A 21,157-nucleotide genomic window follows, 5' to 3' on the forward strand; every position below is an offset into this window, starting at 1 on the left:
TCGTAGAGATTCATCTCTTACCTCCCTTTTCAGATCGACGATATACTCTTATATTTACCATTACCTCTACTGATTCTCGTTTCAGTACTGGTTTGGCTTTCTACAAACATGTAGATGAGTGTCCTGGGGTAAGTAAGTCTTATTTCTGTGACACTCTAAGCTATGGTTGGGCACTTTATTTATAAAGTTCTAAATATATGTATTCAAACATTTATTTGCCTTGACTCAGAATGTTCAACTTTCCTTATTTTCAGACAGTCAGTTTCATATTTGGGATTATGCATTGAATTATCATATTTTTCTTACCTCAAAAATTTGACTTTTTTCCCTGTGGGCTGTTAGGCTCGCGGGGGCTGAAAATGCTTCATTTTATTGCGTCATTCTTGGCGCGGACTTTTTTGGCGCAAAAATTATTTTCCGTTTCCGGCGTCATACGTGTCGCCGGAAGTTGCATCATTTTTTGACGTTATTTTGCGCCAAAAATGTCGGCGTTCCGGATGTGGCGTCATTTTTGGCGCCAAAAGCATTTAGGCGCCAAATAATGTGGGCGTCTTATTTGGCGCTAAAAAATATGGGCGTCGCTTTTGTCTCCACATTATTTCAGTCTCATTTTTCATTTGCTTCTGGTTGCTAGAAGCTTGATATTTGGCATTCTTTCCCATTCCTGAAACTGTCTTATAAGGAATTTGATCTATTTTGCTTTATATGTTGTTTTTTCTCTTACATATTGCAAGATGTCTCACGTTGCATCTGAGCCAGAAGATACTACAGGAAAATCACTGCCTGCTGGATCTACCAAAGCTAAGTGTATCTGCTGTAAACTTTTGGTAGCTATTCCTCCAGCTGTTGTTTGTAATAATTGTCATGACAAACTTGTTAAAGCAGATAATATTTCCTTTAGTAATGTACCGTTGCCTGTTGCAGTTCCCTCAACATCTAAGGTGCAGAATGTTCCTGATAACATAAGAGATTTTGTTTCTGAATCCATAAAGAAGGCTTTGTCTGTTATTTCTCCTTCTAGTAAACGTAAAAAGTCTTTTAAATCTTCTCTCTCTACAGATGAATTTTTAAATGAACACCATCATTCTGATTCTTTGGACTCTTCTGGTTCAGAGGATTCTATCTCAGAGATTGATGCTGATAAATCTTCATATTTATTTAAGATGGAATTTATTCGCTCTTTACTTAAAGAAGTACTAATTGCTTTAGAAATAGAGGATTCTAGTCCTCTTGATACTAATTCTATACGTTTGGATAAGGTTTTTAAAGCTCCTGCGGTTATTCCAGAAGTTTTTCCTGTTCCTAATGCTATTTCTGCAGTAATTTCCAAAGAATGGGATAAATTGGGTAATTCATTTACTCCTTCTAAACGTTTTAAGCAATTATATCCTGTTCCGCCTGACAGGTTAGAATTTTGGGACAAAATCCCTAAAGTTGATGGGGCTATTTCTACCCTTGCTAAACGTACTACCATTCCTACGTCAGATGGTACCTCGTTTAAGGATCCTTTAGATAGAAAAATTGAATCTTTTCTAAGAAAAGCTTATCTGTGTTCAGGTAATCTTCTTAGACCTGCTATATCATTGGCTGATGTTGCTGCAGCTTCAACTTTTTGGTTGGAAACTCTAGCGCAACAAGTAACAAATCGTGATTCTCATGATATTATTATTCTTCTCCATCATGCTAATAATTTTATCTGTGATGCCATTTTTGATATTATTAGAGTTGATGTTAGGTTTATGTCTCTGGCTATCTTAGCCAGAAGAGCTTTATGGCTTAAGACTTGGAATGCTGATATGGCTTCTAAATCAACTCTACTTTCCATTTCTTTCCAGGGAAACAAATTATTTGGTTCTCAGTTGGATTCTATTATTTCAACTGTTACTGGTGGGAAAGGAACTTTTTTACCACAGGATAAAAAATCTAAAGGTAAAAACAGGGCTAACAATCGTTTTCGTTCCTTTCGTTTCAACAAAGAACAAAAGCCTGATCCTTCGTCCTCAGGAGCAGTTTCAGTTTGGAAACCATCTCCAGTCTGGAATAAATCCAAGCCTGCTAGAAAGGCAAAGCCTGCTTCTAAGTTCACATGAAGGTACGGCCCTCATTCCAGTTCAGCTGGTAGGGGGCAGGTTACGTTTTTTCAAAGAAATTTGGATCAATTCTGTTCACAATCTTTGGATTCAGAACATTGTTTCAGAAGGGTACAGAATTGGTTTCAAGATGAGACCTCCTGCAAAGAGATTTTTTCTTTCCCGTGTCCCAGTAAATCCAGTGAAAGCTCAAGCATTTCTGAATTGTGTTTCAGATCTAGAGTTGGCTGGAGTAATTATGCCAGTTCCAGTTCCGGAACAGGGGATGGGGTTTTATTCAAATCTCTTCATTGTACCAAAGAAGGAGAATTCCTTCAGACCAGTTCTGGATCTAAAATTATTGAATCGTTATGTAAGGATACCAACGTTCAAGATGGTAACTGTAAGGACTATATTGCCTTTTGTTCAGCAAGGGAATTATATGTCCACAATAGATTTACAGGATGCATATCTGCATATTCCGATTCATCCAGATCATTATCAGTTCCTGAGATTCTCTTTTCTAGACAAGCATTACCAATTTGTGGCTCTACCGTTTGGCCTTGCTACAGCTCCAAGAATTTTCACAAAGATTCTCGGTGCCCTTCTGTCTGTAATCAGAGAACAGGGTATTGTGGTATTTCCTTATTTGGACGATATCTTGGTACTTGCTCAGTCTTTACATTTAGCAGAGTCTCATACGAATCGACTTGTGTTGTTTCTTCAAGATCATGGTTGGAGGATCAATTTACCAAAAAGTTCTTTGATTCCTCAAACAAGGGTAACCTTTCTGGGTTTCCAGATAGATTCAGTGTCCATGACTCTGTCTTTAACAGACAAGAGACGTCTAAAATTGATTACAGCTTGTCGAAACCTTCAGTCTCAATCATTCCCTTCGGTAGCCTTATGCATGGAAATTCTAGGTCTTATGACTGCTGCATCGGACGCGATCCCCTTTGCTCGTTTTCACATGCGACCTCTTCAGCTCTGTATGCTGAACCAATGGTGCAGGGATTACACGAAGATATATCAATTAATATCTTTAAAACCGATTGTTCGACACTCTCTAACGTGGTGGACAGATCACCATCGTTTAATTCAGGGGGCTTCTTTTGTTCTTCCGACCTGGACTGTAATTTCAACAGATGCAAGTCTCACAGGTTGGGGAGCTGTGTGGGGATCTCTGACGGCACAAGGAGTTTGGGAATCTCAGGAGGTGAGATTACCGATCAATATTTTGGAACTCCGTGCAATTTTCAGAGCTCTTCAGTTTTGGCCTCTTCTGAAGAGAGAATCGTTCATTTGTTTTCAGACAGACAATGTCACAACTGTGGCATACATCAATCATCAAGGAGGGACTCACAGTCCTCTGGCTATGAAAGAAGTATCTCGAATTTTGGTTTGGGCGGAATCCAGCTCCTGTCTAATCTCTGCGGTTCATATCCCAGGTGTAGACAATTGGGAAGCGGATTATCTCAGTCGCCAAACGTTGCATCCGGGCGAATGGTCTCTTCACCCAGAGGTATTTCTTCAGATTGTTCAAATGTGGGGGCTCCCAGAGATAGATCTGATGGCCTCTCATCTAAACAAGAAACTTCCCAGGTATCTGTCCAGATCCCGGGATCCTCAGGCGGAGGCAGTGGATGCATTATCACTTCCTTGGAAGTATCATCCTGCCTATATCTTTCCGCCTCTAGTTCTTCTTCCAAGAGTAATCTCCAAGATTCTGAGGGAATGCTCGTTTGTTCTGCTAATAGCTCCGGCATGGCCTCACAGGTTTTGGTATGCGGATCTTGTCCGGATGGCATCTTGCCAACCATGGACTCTTCCGTTAAGACCAGACCTTCTGTCGCAAGGTCCTTTTTTCCATCCGGATCTGAAATCCTTAAATTTAAAGGTATGGAGATTGAACGCTTGATTCTTGGTCAAAGAGGTTTCTCTGACTCCGTGATTAATACTATGTTACAGGCTCGTAAATCTGTATCTCGAGAGATATATTATAGAGTCTGGAAGACTTATATTTCTTGGTGTCTTTCTCATCATTTTTCTTGGCATTCTTTTAGAATACCGAGAATTTTACAGTTTCTTCAGGATGGTTTAGATAAGGGTTTGTCCGCAAGTTCTTTGAAAGGACAAATCTCCGCTCTTTCTGTTCTTTTTCACAGAAAGATTGCTATTCTTCCTGATATTCATTGTTTTGTACAAGCTTTGGTTCGTATAAAACCTGTCATTAAGTCAATTTCTCCTCCTTGGAGTTTGAATTTGGTTCTGGGAGCTCTTCAAGCTCCTCCGTTTGAACCTATGCATTCATTGGACATTAAATTACTTTCTTGGAAAGTTTTGTTCCTTTTGGCCATCTCTTCTGCTAGAAGAGTTTCTGAATTATCTGCTCTTTCTTGTGAGTCTCCTTTTCTGATTTTTCATCAGGATAAGGCGGTGTTGCGAACTTCTTTTGAATTTTTACCTAAAGTTGTGAATTCCAACAACATTAGTAGAGAAATTGTGGTTCCTTCATTATGTCCTAATCCTAAGAATTCTAAGGAGAAATCGTTGCATTCTTTGGATGTTGTTAGAGCTTTGAAATATTATGTTGAAGCTACGAAATCTTTCCGTAAGACTTCTAGTCTATTTGTTATCTTTTCCGGTTCTAGGAAAGGCCAGAAAGCTTCTGCCATTTCTTTGGCATCTTGGTTGAAATCTTTAATTCATCTTGCCTATGTTGAGTCGGGTAAAATTCCGCCTCAGAGAATTACAGCTCATTCTACTAGGTCAGTATCTACTTCCTGGGCGTTTAGGAATGAAGCTTCGGTTGACCAGATCTGCAAAGCAGCAACTTGGTCCTCTTTGCATACTTTTACTAAATTCTACCATTTTGATGTATTTTCTTCTTCTGAAGCAGTTTTTGGTAGAAAAGTTCTTCAGGCAGCGGTTTCAGTTTGAATCTTCTGCTTATGTTTTTCGTTAAACTTTATTTTGGGTGTGGATTATTTTCAGCAGGAATTGGCTGTCTTTATTTTATCCCTCCCTCTCTAGTGACTCTTGTGTGGAAAGATCCACATCTTGGGTAGTCATTATCCCATACGTCACTAGCTCATGGACTCTTGTTAATTACATGAAAGAAAACATAATTTATGTAAGAACTTACCTGATAAATTCATTTCTTTCATATTAACAAGAGTCCATGAGGCCCACCCTTTTTTGTGGTGGTTATGATTTTTTTTTTTGTATAAAGCACAATTATTCCAATTCCTTATTTTATATGCTTCGCACTTTGTTTCTTATCACCCCACTTCTTGGCTATTCGCTAAACTGATTTGTGGGTGTGGTGAGGGGTGTATTTATAGGCATTTTAAGGTTTGGGAAACTTTGCCCCTCCTGGTAGGAATGTATATCCCATACGTCACTAGCTCATGGACTCTTGTTAATATGAAAGAAATGAATTTATCAGGTAAGTTCTTACATAAATTATGTTTTCCTTATATGACAGTTTCAGGAATGGGAAAGAAATTCAAACAAAATAGGCCTCTGGAAACCAGAAGCAAAACGAAATGAAGTCTTAAATAATTTCAAAAAGTTTGGCGCCAAGTATGACGCCCACAACTGACAAAATATTTTTTGGCGCCAAAAACGTCTGCAACAAACACGAGCGTCATAGATGACGCAACCTCGTGAAAAAAACTTGGCGCCAACTAAGACGCCGGAAATGACGAAATTACGACAACAAACGTAATTCTCGCGCCAAGAATGACCCAATAAATTATAGCATTTTGCGCTCTTGCGAGCCTAATACAGCCCGCAATTTTAGACAATTTTGAAAAACTTCAGGTAAGAATTTTTTTTAATTTTTTTTAATTATGCATTTCCCAGATATGAAACTGACAGTCTGCAAAAAGAAAATATACTGATAAACCTGAATCATGGCAAATATAAGTAAACACATATATTTAGTACTCCCTTCACATCCCTTCACATCCCTCTGTCATTCACTGCAGTTTGAGAGGAACCAGGCTTCAAAATGCTGAGAAGCGCATATCAACGTAGAAATCTAGCACAAACTTACTTCACCACCTCCATAGGAGGCAAAGTTTGTAAAACTGAATTGTGGGTGTGGTGAGGGGTGTATTTATAGGCATTTTGAGGTTCTGGAAACTTTGCTCCTCCTGGTAGGATTGTATATCCAATACGTCACTAGCTCATGGACTCTTGCCAATTACATGAAAGAAACAGTAACATCTTTTACTAGAAACATTTTTCCTAATAAAACTGAAATGCACCCAGGTACATTTCAATTAGGGCTTTTCTATTCCTTTAACACAAGAAATGGACAGTTTCAATACAAAATATGTCTTTGGGTACCCATCACTATTAGTCTGCTTGGTATTTTGCCTAATATATATATATATATATATATATATATATATATATATATATATATATTTATATTTTATCCTCTGCAGTGTAGGATCCCCGTAACCCCCAACCTCCCTGATCCCCCCAAACAGCTCTCTAAACCTGCCCCCTATAAATATTACCTGTCATCTTAGGTACTGGCAGCTGTCTGCCAGTACCTATAAATTGACTTTTTATATATATATATATATAATTTATTGTTTTTTGCATATTTACTGATCGCGCTCTGGCTCTGTATGCGGCAGATGTATGAATTTTCAGGAGCTCCAGATCTCAGCTGTAACTCAACAGCCGAGAGTGCTGGAGCGTCCTGAAGCAAAGGTGTTTATATACGTCTTGCAGTACGAAAGGCAAAGTACTGCAAGACATATACTGTATATATACTGTATATATATATATTGTGACAGAAAGCAAGGCCTGGTTATAAATGGAAGATATTTAAGACCAAGCATTGTACATGCTATTTCTCCTTTCAGTTAAAACCCCAGGGAGAAAGAGTGTGTATTTGATTATCCCAGACAGCTGGGAAGCTGTCCAGCAGCTAATCACAGGTGTGGCTAATTAGAAGTTGTGAGGGTTTAAATAGCAGCCTCACTTAGGCCTTGAGAGAGAGATATACAGCTACAGAGGCTGGTGTGTGTGTTTGTTACACTGTGTAAAAGACTTTTGTTCCTGTGAACTGTAAAAGGACATTATTTTTACAAAGCACTTGTGGAATGCTGTGAAGTGCTGGGACACATTTAAAAGCATTTACCTTTGCTGCAGAGGAAGGATTTCCCTCTGTTGAAAATGAACTGCCTGTTTGTTATTGCTGTGAAAAATAAAGCCTTGTAAACTACAGTGACTGTCCTGTGCTGCATTTGTGCCCTAGAAGACCGTGGTTAAAAGTGGTTCCTGTTACACTTGGTGGAGAATGCGGGCAACCACGTTGTAAGTCTGTGGGCATAATAATCTGCAAGCAACATGGAGGAAGTCATTAAAGCTTTGATCCATTCTAATGCTATACAGCAGGAGACTAACAGAAAAGCTGCTGAAAATAGTGCAACACTGCAACAGTTGGTCTTGGCCCAGTCAGAGAGTGCTATGCTGCTGGCTAAATCACAGAAGGAGAACACTGAATTGTTGATTCAACAGATGGCTGCTGTGCAAGCTGAGACATTCAGGAAGATCCGGGAGGAGCAGCAAAGTGCTACACAGACTCTGCAACGAGAGGTTCAAGCCATATCAGAAAGACTGAACTCTGAATATGTTGGTGGCAGCCAAGGTTCCAGAGTAATAAGGGCTAGTCATTATCTTCAAAAAATGACAGCAGCTGATGATGTTGAGGCGTATCTTTTGGCATTTGAACGCACAGCAGAAAGAGAAAAATGGCCGACAGTTGAGTGGGCGAGTATACTTGCGCCATTTCTTAGTGGTGAACCTCAGAAGGCCTACTTTGATTTAGAGCCAGCACAAGCCGGTGACTATGAGAAATTGAAAGCAGAAATCCTTGCACGCCTGGGGGTGACTTCGGCAGTCCGTGCACAAAGATTCCATTCCTGGATGTTTTCATCTCATAATGCTGCAAGATCCCAGATGTTCGACCTTATACACCTTGCCAGGAAGTGGCTGCAACCAGAGGTTAATTCGGCTACCAAAATAGTGGAACTACTGGTGATGGACCGGTTTCAGCGTGGATTACCTGCTTCCCTGCGGCGGTGGGTTAATCAAGGTGATCCTCAAACAGCGGATCAGTTGATTGTATTGGTCGAAAGATTTATAGCTTCAGGAGAAGTTTTGCAACAATCTTCAATGGATCAGCCCCACAATCCCAAGTCCCAGAGCTCTACAAGAACTGGTAAGACTGTTCAGGGGATAAAGGGGATAAGAGAGCAGCAGGTGTATAGGCAAAACACCAGAGACATTTCCCCAGGAATTAAGGAAACATTTAAATATAACCAACCTGTAAGATGTTTTAAATGTAATGAGGTTGGGCATATTGCTAGAGACTGTGATAAAGATGAATTTATGGACTGTAATGTTGCACATTCACTATTGTCTAATAGCAACAGCTCTGTTAATAATGATTCCCATTGGTGTACTGTGACGGTTAATGGTAAAGTGTCTAGGGCTTTGCTTGATTCAGGAAGTATGGTCACACTAGTGGCTAAATCTTTAGTACCAGATGCAGTATTAGATTATGGGGAAAAAATGGGAATTATCTGTGTTCATGGAGATAAACGGGAATATCCTACAGCTGAGGTGGAGATTGAGACTCAGTGTGGTAAATTAAAATATTGTGTTGGTGTAGTACCAAATTTAGCCCATGAGGTGGTGATAGGGAGAAATTTTCCAAAATTTCTGGAGTTATGGGAATCTCCAGAAATATGTCAAACTTCTGATATTTATGTATTTCCTTTCTCTGAAACTGATTTTGAAGGGGGTTCCATTGAAAAGGAGAAAAATAAGATTTATTGCCCTATGCCTGTATTAGTAGGTCATCAACCTTCTCAGAGTAATGAAGTACCAAGTACTAGCTTGGAAAATATTGATGATTTGATAGATCTGGTTGGTGGCCCTGGTAATTTTAAAAAAGCCCAATGGGAGGATCCAACATTGGTAGAGGCAAGAAATAATATCAGGGTTATAAATGATGTTAATTACAAAGTAAGTCAGCCAGGGAGAAGGAAACCTGAGCGAATATATCATATAAATCTGGTAAAACCTACAGAACTCCCTGTCACTGAACCAGAGGTGAATATATCGGAAACCCTATCTGTACATCAGAAGAGAGAGGTCAAGGATTTTATTACAATGAACAAAGAGGTATTTTCTGTGGTACCGGGAAAAACTAATGTTATTAAGCATGACATAATAACAGAACCAGGGAAGAAGGTCTGCCTTAAACCCTATAGGGTCCCTGAGGCTCGTAGAAAGGCTATTAAACTGGAGGTAGAAAAAATGTTAAAGCTTGGGGTAATTGAGGAATCACAAAGTGAGTGGAACAGTCCAATCGTGCTTGTTCCAAAGCCGGATGGTTCATTAAGGTTCTGTAATGACTTTCGTAAGCTTAATTGTGTTTCCAAATTTGACACCTACCCAATGCCTAGGGTAGATGAGTTGATAGAAAGGCTAGGAAAAGCACGTTATCTCACTACAATTGATTTAGCGAAAGGGTATTGGCAGGTGCCTCTCACTAGTCAAGCAAAGGAAAAGACAGCTTTTTCAACCCCAGAGGGCTTATTTCAGTATACGGTGTTGCCATTTGGTTTACATGGGGCCCCGGCAACATTCCAGAGGATGATGGATAGAATTCTGAAACCCCATGTTCGTTATGCGGCAGCATATTTGGATGATGTTATAATTTATAGTACAGATTGGGAATCCCATCTTCCAAAAGTTCAAGCAGTACTTGATGCAATACGGTCCGCTGGGTTAACTGCCAATCCTGCAAAATGTACCGTTGGTTTACAGGAAGCTAAGTACTTGGGTTATACTATTGGTAGAGGATTAGTTAAACCTCAGACAACAAAAGTAGAGGCCATACAGAACTGGCCACAGCCTCTAACTAAAAAACAAGTAAGAGCATTTATTGGGATAACTAGTTATTATAGAAGGTTTATCCCGAATTTCGCTACAATTGCGGCACCCTTGACAGATCTCACAAAAGCAAGGGCCCCAATTATGATAAAATGGTCCCCAGAAGCAGAACAAGCTTTTAAGCATTTGAAAGATGCCCTTTGTGCCCATCCAGTTTTGGTAACCCCCAATTTCGATAAAGATTTTATTGTACAGACAGATGCCTCTGATGTTGGTTTAGGAGCAGTTCTCTCGCAGGAGTGTCAGGGAGAAGAGCATCCTGTCCTTTTCCTAAGCAGAAAACTTATTCCACAGGAAAAGAACTATTCTATAGTGGAGAAGGAATGCCTTGCCATTAAGTGGGCTTTAGAGACCCTTAGGTACTATCTGTTGGGAAGAAAATTTAAATTAATAACAGATCATGCTCCTCTCACATGGATGAGTCAGAATAAGGAAACAAATTCAAGGGTTACTAGGTGGTTTCTTAGCTTGCAACCCTTCAATTTTACTGTTGAGCACAGGGCCGGTCTTTTGCAGGGCAATGCTGATGGTTTGTCTCTGGTACATTCATTGATGTCCATGGTCGCTCAACCCACTGGGTGTGAGCTGGGGGGGAGGATATGTGACAGAAAGCAAGGCCTGGTTATAAATGGAAGATATTTAAGACCAAGCATTGTACATGCTATTTCTCCTTTCAGTTAAAACCCCAGGGAGAAAGAGTGTGTATTTGATTATCCCAGACAGCTGGGAAGCTGTCCAGCAGCTAATCACAGGTGTGGCTAATTAGAAGTTGTGAGGGTTTAAATAGCAGCCTCACTTAGGCCTTGAGAGAGAGATATACAGCTACAGAGGCTGGTGTGTGTGTTTGTTACACTGTGTAAAAGACTTTTGTTCCTGTGAACTGTAAAAGGACATTATTTTTACAAAGCACTTGTGGAATGCTGTGAAGTGCTGGGACACATTTAAAAGCATTTACCTTTGCTGCAGAGGAAGGATTTCCCTCTGTTGAAAATGAACTGCCTGTTTGTTATTGCTGTGAAAAATAAAGCCTTGTAAACTACAGTGACTGTCCTGTGCTGCATTTGTGCCCTAGAAGACCGTGGTTAAAAGTGGTTCCTGTTACAATATATATATATATATATATATATATATATATATATATATACACGTCCTTTTGGATGAAGGGGTTAATAAATGGAATCCATTATATGGGGCCTATCTATCAAGCTCCGAATGGAGCTTGATGGCCCGTGTTTCTGGCAAGCCTTCAGCCTCGCCAGAAACAGCAGTTATGAAGCAGCAGTCACAAAGACCGCTGCTCCATAACCTGTCCACCTGCTCTGAGCAGGCGGACAGACATCACCAGAAATCAACCTGATCGAGTACGATCGGATTGATTGACACCTCCCTGCTGGCGGCCGATTGGCCGCGAGTTTGCAGGGGGCGATGTTGCACCAGCAGCTCTTGTGATCTGCTGGTGCAATGCTGAATACGGAGAGCGTATTGCTCTCCGTATTCAGCGAGGTCTGGCGGACCTGATCCACACTGTCGGATCAGGTCCGCCAGACTTTGGTAAATAGAGGCCTTTGAGTGTGCACATATAAATGAAAACTGCATATAAAAACACACATATTAAACCTGGTTATCAAAGTGCAAATCAGAAATAGCAGTGAGTAAGCCAATATCATGTATTCTTAAAGGGACAGTCTAGTCAAAATTAAACTTTCATGATTCAGATAGAGCATGCAATTTTAAGCCACTTTCTAATTTACTCCTATTATCAATTTTTCTTCTTTCTCATGGTATCTTTATTTTAAAAAGCAGGAATGTAAGCTTAGGAGTGAGTCAATTTTGGGTTCAGAACCTGGGTAACGCTTCTGATTGGATGGCTACATTTAGACACTAATCCACAAGCACTACCCAGGTCCTGCACCAAAAATGTGCCGGCTCCTAAGCTTATTTTAATAAAGATACCAAGAGAATGAAGAAAAATTGCTAATAGGAGTAAATTAGAAAGTTGTTTAAAATTGCCTGCTCTATCTGAATCATGAAAGTTTAATTTTGACTAAACTATCCCTTTAATAATATTATCTCATAATCTGGGGCTGTAAATGTAAGACTCACTTTAGTTTCCTTTAATAGTCAGGGTTATAAAACAATCTGAGACATTTTGATTTAGCACAATTGTTATTTTCAGTTTCTGCCAACTGAGCCCCTTGGTTCCCAATCTCTTGCAGATGACGTAGTATGCAGGAGACACAAGCCAATACTAGAAACAACACAAAACTGAAATTGCAATAATTTAGGACTAGATTACAAGTGAGGCGCAAATATTTTTTTAAATTTTTAAAAAATATTGCACACAAAAATTATGAGGGATCAAAGACACGAGATCTTGCGGGTTAGAAAAAAAGACGCTTTAACATTAACATTGAGACACATACATATCCATTGTTAAACATGTATTTTATGTATATATATATATATATATATATATATACATATACTGTATATATATTAATGTATGTATATGTGTATTTACAATCATATATACACATATAAAAACATTAATGTGTATGTATACATATATAAACATATATATAAGTGCATTATAGTCCTTATGACAGCCGAAACGCGTAAGCCCATTAGTGTTGCGCCCACTACCAGTCTTGTTCTATTTTTGGAGCTTCCTATCTGTTTTTAAACTATGTTCAAATAAATGGATGTTTTACTTTGACTTGAGGAGCGAATCCCGTTTCTTCATTTGCATTATAGTCCTTTGCCATTAAGTAGATGAAAACATGATAAAACATATGTATGCAAAATTAATATTTAATAAAGATTTTAGCTATGTATTTACTGGAAATATTTTACATTTGCTATTGCAAAAACGCTGTTGTTTGTGCGAAGGGTTTTCTTTCAACTATTTTTTTTTTCTCCATTGACTTCTATAGGGATTGGGAAGATGCAATAGTGTTTGCGCAATATTCGGGTGTTACATTTTTTAAAACTTTTTTTTCTCCGTTGATTTCTATGGGGGATACATGCACGGGCACGCAATAATTTAAGTTAGGATATTTGCGCTAGTCAGGTTACCGCTTGCACAAAATAAGTTTTTAATTTTTTTTACTTGTAATACAAACCCAACCTGACTGATGCAAAAAGCTTAAAAGGATACTAAACCCAATATTTTTCTTTAATGATTCAGATAGAGCATTCAATTTTATGCAACTTTCTAATTTACTCCTATTATCAATTTTCTTCGTTCTCTTGCTAACTTTAATTAAAAAGCAGGAATTCTGCAAATAGGGACATATATTTATCTCAGAGGGACAGCTGGACAGAGGCTTAAATATTAGTGACTGTTCCTCTCAAATAGGGACCACTGGGATGTCGGCATTTATATGCTGTATTCAAAAATGTGCAATCTATGCCCTTAGAAAGTTTTTATATAAAACCTATACACAAAATAAATGTATATACTGTAGTTGCTATGTCCTTTTTAAATACATTTGTAATTAAAATTTTTAAAAAACGCGGCAAAAAAAAATAAAATAAATTCCAGGTTGATACTTGTTACCTGTTGTAATATACTATAGTTCTATTTAATGGTTTCAGTTAAACTATAAAACGGTTTAGAAATGCATTATGGATGCAACAAAAATTGAACTTCGAGTTATTTTTTTCCACTGCTGCCATATCATTATTTTAGTATGGTCTTTTCATGCTTATGCACCCAGTAATTATTACCGTGAATATTCTGTTGATGTCTTGTAAGGCTGTACGTCTTTGACATGCATATTGTGAGACTTGGACACATGATGAAGAGACCGTTGTATTGAAACTGGCAGAACAATCTTGTTGTACCTAAAAGAGAAAAATACATACAAGGACAAATGCAATGTTAGAAAATCAAGTGTTCTTTCTTTCTGTTCAGAAAATCACAGATGCCTGCGTGACATTTTATACCAAATGAAATCTACATGAATCTTTTTTTTGCTTTTCTTTTGTTAAAACTCCTCAATTGTAGCTGCAGTTAAATAAGTAGACAAATTAAACCATTTTGTGCAGTTTACGAACAAAATAAATAATCTAATTCAGTGCTCATTGCTTTTCTTTCGTGATTCAGATAGAGCATATCATTTTAAACAACTTAGCAATTTATTTCCATTATCAAATTTGCTTCATTCTATTGATATCTTTTGTTGAAGGAGCAGCAATACACTTCTGTGAGTTACCAGATCAAATCAATGACAATAAGCATTGATATGCCACAAGTAGCTTCCAGTAATGCATTGCTGCATTGTGCCTACCTAGGTATGCTCGTTAGCAAAGGGTACCAAGAGAATGAAGCCAAGGCTGGATTGGCCTACTGGGATACCAAGAGAGTTCCCGGTGGGCTGCACCAGCTGGGGCTGGAAATCTTCAATTTAAAGGGGTGATTAATGGATGCAATTAGGTTGTAGGGTGCCTATATAACAACAAGCTGGCACTTTTATTTAATACAAAGTGATATCATTTAGTTCTGAAAAAAATATTGGGGAAGGAGTATCCCAGTAATCCCCTTTGAAAAAAATGGGGCATGTGCTTGCTACTGACTCAACAGAAAATAGGGCTGGTCTTCATATTTTTCCAGGGCTGCTATTTATTCCCTATCCGGCCCTGAATGAAGCACATTAGATAACAGAAGTAAATTGATCAGCTGTTTAAAAAACTTTTTAAAAACCTTCAGCAGTTGCTTAGCGACCGTAACTAATGGTATACATTAATGCATGATCAGTTCAGTAGACATGTAAACATATTCAATAAGGCATTTCCAATTTAATTATTCCTTTCATTTTCTTATATTTTGGGTATGATTTACACATTTATACCTGTTTCAAATTTGGTAATATTAGTCGTAAAATGTATTTGAACCCTTTACAACTAGAAGATTGAGACAACATTTTGATTCCATTCATTGCAGCATATTAGGGGCTCCATTTATTAATGGAGGCCCACCATTTCAGGCTCGCCTGAAATGGAGGTTAAGAAGCAGCGGTCATAAGACAGCTGCTCCTTAACCTGGCCGCTACCTTTTAGGCGGCATATTGAAATCATCCAGATACGATCTGAATGATTGACAGCCCCTTCTAGCTGCCGATTGTCCGACAGTGATCAGGGGGCAGCATTGCACAAAAATGTCACTAGAAATGCTTGTGCAATGATAAATGTTGTCTTCATTTAGTAATGTCGGCGGCCATGATTCGCTATAGCAAATTATGTCTGCTCGACATATGGTAAATCTACCCCTAGAAGTCGAATGTTGTAGTGGTTGGGTTTGAGGTAAACTGTATGATCAATGAGTTGAAAACGATCTTCCTCTGCTGTACTTTGGCAAGCACGCAACAATCAGACAGGTTGTGAACTACCAGCCTGCCAAAATTGATTAATACAAGCAATGTGAACATGGTCTTAGAACAGGACACATTCACCACAAAATCACTATAGCATATATATTCATAACTGATATGAAAAATGTTAAGAAACTTAAGCATAAAAATGTCTGTGTATAATTCTAACATACATTTGAAAATAGTGTGACTATTTCTTTCCAATTAATGGTCTCAATTCCAATTTTTTGGACAAATTTGACAAAGTATCAAGAATCAAGTTTGGTGTTTTTGTTCCATTTTTAAAACTATTTTAATGTTTTCAAATCATTTATAAATCGGGGAAATTAAATTGTCAATAGGCTCAAGTTGTATTTATAGAAAAAACAGTCAATGGATTTGCTGACGTTTGCTGATTGGAATAACATTGTTGAATTGGCTTTATATAAAACAGAGTCTACATGAGTCAATCACATTTGAAAGCCATTAGATACAAGTTTTAGGGGCCGATTTATCAAAATGCGAACGGACATGATCCGCTGTAGCATACGCTGTTGGCATTTATCATTGCACAATCATTTCACTAGCAATGCTTGTGCAATGCCACCCCTTGAACATTTGTGGCCAATCAGCTGCTAGCAGGGGGTGCCAATCAACCAGATTGTATGCGATCGGGCAGATTGCTGTCCGCTGCCTCAGAGGTTAAAGGGACACTAAACCCAAAATGTTTCTTTCATGATTCAGGTAGAGAATACAATTTTAAACAACATCCCAATTTACTTCTATTTTCTCATTTGCTTCATTCTATATATATATCCTTTGTTGAAGAAATAGCAATGCACATGAGTGAGCCAATCACACAAGGCATCTATTTGTGCAGCCACCAATCAACAGCTACTGAGCATATCTAGATATGCTTTTCAGCATAGGATATCAAGAGAATGAGGCAAATTAGATAATAGAAGTAAATTATAAAGTTGCTTAAAATCCCATGCTCTTTCTAGACCATGAAAAAAATATTTGGGTTTCATGTCCCTTTAAGGACGACCGCTGCTTCTTAACTCCTGTTTCCGGCGAGCCTAAAAGCTTGCACGGAAACAAATGCATTGGGGCCGATTGACGGATTGATAAATCGGCCCCTTATTGTGGAGCTGATTGAATTCAAGAACTCTACAGCACAAGGGAATATTTAGCTTTTATACTGTTGTAGACATAAGAAAAGCTCCCACTCTTAAAGGGATATGAAACCCCAAAAAAATATTTTGTTATTCAGACAGAGCATACAATTTAAAAAAAGGTTTCCAATTTACTTCTATTTTCCAATTTGCTTTGTTCTAATAGTATTTTTTGTTGAAGAGATAACTAGGTAGGCATCTGGAACACTACATGGCAGGAAATAGTGCTGCCCTCTAGTGCTCTTGCAATTGCATAACATTCTTGCAAAACTGCTGCCAAATAGTGGTCCAGAAATGGCAAGCTCCTAAGCTTACTTAACAAAGAAAAATTGATAAAAGAAATAAATTAGAAATTTGATTAAAATAATATGTTCTATCTGAATAACAAAAGAAAGAAAATAGGTTTCATATTCCTTTAACTGTTTTAACTAATGTTTGCCTTGTATAGTCTCAAAAATGTAGGCAAGGGATATACTGTATGGATGAGCCTTTAACCCTAACTAGACAATCAAGAATTATTAATATTGTAGTAAAACAATCTAAGAGCATAGTAGTGGAAAGGAATTATGGCAAAGAACTACCTATTAAAACGTTCTTCCTCCCCCAAATATGCTGCCCTAGGCACAAAGTAATACAGGTATGCATATATATTCAAACCAATAAAACTTGCAAAATTATTTGTTAAAAATGAATATGTGTAATTCTGTGAAATTGGCTATCGGCATTTTAATTATGTCAAAAAATCATAAAGGTAAAACCTTTGGTTAATAAATGTATGAATAAAAAAAAAGCCCTTAAGGTATACTTCAAATATGAGTAATAAACCATATTAGAAATATTATTCATGCTTACATGCTGCATCAGTACAAGTAGAACAGTGATAATTTAGTGATGATCAAACATTGCTGTGCAAAACTTCCTGTATCCTGGGAAAACTGATTAAAATTATAAGCACTGTAACCTTCAAAAACAACCGATATTTAGTATGGGAACAAAATGCCAGATATGCTGTTGTAAATAAAAGATGACCTTTAAGGAAAGAAAGTGCTAAATTAAAAATAAATCATATTCTTCTTATTCAGGGTCATTTGTCAAGGGCACTGAATAGTAAATAAGATTTAACCAATTGTTCATTCTGCTTTTGTAGAAAAAGGATTGCTGAATTTGATCTACACTTGCAGGGAAGATCGCTATCAAACTAAGGAAAGAGGCTCAACCTCAAGTTCCAAACTGCTTTCCATATAAGGTTTTGGGGCTCAGCAGAAAGCAGCATTAATAGGGGTATGATTAGTTTAAGACATAGGGGCATATTTAAGAATGTGCAAGCGGACATAATACGAAGTAACGTATCATGTCCACTGCACATCGCTGCCCATGGATAAATGCCAAAAGCATATGCTGTCAGCATTTATCATTGCACCAGCAGTTCTTGTGAACTGCTGGTGCAAAGCCGCCCCCTGCAGATTCATGGCCAATCGGCCGCTAGCAGGGGGTGTCAATCAACCCGATCAAATTTGATAGGGTTGATTTCTGTCCGCCGCCTCAGAGCAGGCGGACAAGTTATGGTGCAGCAGCCTTTAGACCACTGCTTCATAACTTCTTGATAACTTCTGTTTCCGGCGAGCCAAACGAGGGGACTCAAGCTCTATACCGAGCTTGATAAATATGCCCCATAGACACTCAGCACTGCTATAAAGCAAATACAATGTTTTCTAGAGATGAGCACAGGCTAAAAAAATTTGTCTCAAAGATTTTTTTCAGATTTTTCCAAATATTTTGTTTGGCAAAATTTTGTTCATATGGGCATTTGTTTTGGCCAAATAATAGATTTGGATTTTTAATTGTTAGTTCCAATGGGAACAGCAAAAATATATTCTATATATACTAATTGTGTGTGTTTAAATGTGTGTATATAAATATATATATATATATATATATATATAATCTGGACAAGGATAAGCACTCACTGGATTTAAGCACAACAAATTATTTATTCGGCAGTGACGTTTCGGGGCATTCACCCCTTCCTCAGACGAATGCCCCGAAACGTCACTGCCGAATAAATAATTTGTTGTGCATAAATCCAGTGAGTGCTTATCCTTGTCCAGATTGAATATTTTGTTAAGCACCCTGGTCTGTGTTTGAGTTGGCAAGTGAGAGTGCACTAACTTGGAGTCTCTCTCTCTCTCTCTCTCTCTCTCTCTCTCTCTATATATATATATATATATATATATATATATATATGTTAGAAAAAAGGAGGGGCACCTGCGCTAAAAACTCTAACACTTGGTGAGTAATGGCTATTTTTGCAACAATAGTAGTAATAGTGATATATGTGCGTGCTGCCTCTGATACAGTGTACCCGTGTCACTGTTAGGAATGTGGATGGAAAAGAGAAAATCAAAAAGGGCGCACAGCTAGGCACTAGAATAAAAATTGACTATTAGTAAAGTAGGTATGTAGTTTTCAGACCTATGTGGTTATAGTAACAGGATAATAAAAATAATAATAATAATAATGTCCTTGGATTGTTATTGTATTCTAAAGAGTTCAGTAATGTGCTTTAGAATATTCGACACTTCTTTGTCTGAGGTGAGTGGATTTGTGCTTACCAGAGGTAACCTCAATCATATGAGGTAAGTTGTAGACTTGTCTGGGTTAGAGATGTTTCTTTGGCTCTTGTCCAGTCGATTTTGCTTTGTTCTTTGCTGTAGGAATCTTTCCTTTGTTGAAACCCTTTGGGATCTTTGTTTCCAGGTGGCTCCTGGCAGCAGTATGTTGTTTTGAATGAAAATCTTGGACTCTCTTGTATCGTTTGTTGAAAGGCAATGGAAAATCCTGGACTCTCTTTTTCCTCTTGGTGATGAGAATAATTCCAACAGGGTATCCAGGAATTTGCCCCAGGAGTTGCAGTTGAACAATTAAAAGAACCTATCTTTCAATGCTAAGAGAACATACAACTCGCTGATTGAATTTGAGTCAATGACTAGCTTACAGTGGCACAAAAGTCCCACTTGAGGGCCGAATGGCCCCTGATCCCCATGTTTCTGCGCGAGCCTTCAGGCTTGCTGGAAACAGCAGTTAAGAAGCAGCGGTCTTAAGCCCTCTGCTCCTTAACTAGTCCGCTGCCTCTGAGGCTGCGGACATCAATCTGCCCAATCCTATACGATCAGGCTGATTGACACCCACCGCTTGCTGCCGATTGGCCGTGAATCTGCAGGGGGCGGCATTGCAGTTGCAGTTCACCAGAACTGCTTGTGGGTGCAATGTCAGCGATGTCTGTCGGACATGATCCGCCGAGCCGATCATGTCAGACAGATCGTTAATAAATCGGCCCCAATATCTTTAGTCAAAGTGATTGAAAATGTCAGAGCTTATCCTAGTTTGTGAAAAAGTTATGCGCAATGTGGGAGGCGTTTCATGGTATTTAAGTTGTGATTACACATTGGTTATTTGTCTGAGGAAGGGGAAGGTTTACCCTGAAATGTGACAGAATAAATACATTGATCGAAGAGAGTGCATTGTCTTTTTCCTACACTTGAGTCCACTTGCACCCCTTGGATGGCCTAATTTGAAGTGGGAGTGCACCTATACATTTTTGTTGAGAAAGGCCCAGTTGTGGGTGAAATCAATCTGCAGCAGAAGCCAAATCCATTTATTGACTCTTCAAGGATATACAATCCTCTTCTTCACAATAATAATACAGTGGAACAAACAGCTTTAAACAGTGAGTAAAACACACAAACCTCTTTGTGAATTGGCGCCAAACAATTAAATGACATCACTTCCAGTAATGTACATGTCAGGACAGGATATTACATCTCTTCTGGTAACTGGATTACAAGGTGGAAATTGTAAATATAATAATAAAAATCAAAATGGTGCATGAATGCTTTGCAATCATAAATAAAATACATTAAGTGACTACTCACCATTCACATATGAAGGAGAAACGACATGTGCAGGATTTTCTACTTACAGTTTGCTGAATATTGCGAAACAACTTTGTTCAATTACTTTGGGAATATGTGAAAGGTGAGTAGTTACTGAAAGTATTTTTTTGTGTTTGCAAGACATTCTCGCACCATTTTGATTTGATTATTAGATATCTAATTGCCATTTTGAAGTCTGGTTCCCGGAAGTGATGTAACATCCAGTCCTGACGTGTACACAATTGGAAGTGATGTGATTAAAATTTTTGGCGCCAATACAAGATGAGGTTTGTGTGTTTTACTCACTGTATTTAAAGGGACAGTCTACACTAAAATTGTTATTGTTTAAAAAGATAGATAACACCTTTACTACCCATTCCCCAACTTTGCACAACCAACATTGCTAAATTAATATACTTTAGAACATTTAAACCTCTAAATGTCTGCCTGTTTCAAAGGCTCTATTGACAGCCTCTTAATCACATGCTTTTTTATTTGCTTTTCACAACAGGAGACTGCTAGTTCATGTGTGGGCCATATAGATAACATTGTGTTCACACCTGAGAAGTTATTTAAGATTTAGCACAACACACAACTAAATACAAGTCAATAGATAATAAATACAAAGTCATGTGATCAGT

At 38.2% G+C, this 21,157-nt stretch overlaps 1 protein-coding gene across 1 annotated transcript in view; it reads right to left on the reverse strand.

Moving 5' to 3' along the window:
- Nucleotides 1-21,157, reverse strand: part of DNTT (DNA nucleotidylexotransferase) — a 1,045,168-nt gene that overhangs the window by 922,837 nt on the left and 101,174 nt on the right. Inside the window, exon 3 of the mRNA XM_053692399.1 lies at nucleotides 13,788-13,904. Within this exon, the coding sequence (XP_053548374.1) occupies nucleotides 13,788-13,904 (117 nt within the window). The remainder of the gene's footprint in view (nucleotides 1-13,787; nucleotides 13,905-21,157) is intronic.

The sequence above is a fragment of the Bombina bombina genome, chromosome 9 (assembly GCF_027579735.1).
Source record: "Bombina bombina isolate aBomBom1 chromosome 9, aBomBom1.pri, whole genome shotgun sequence".
Taxonomy (NCBI): Eukaryota; Metazoa; Chordata; class Amphibia; order Anura; family Bombinatoridae; genus Bombina; species Bombina bombina.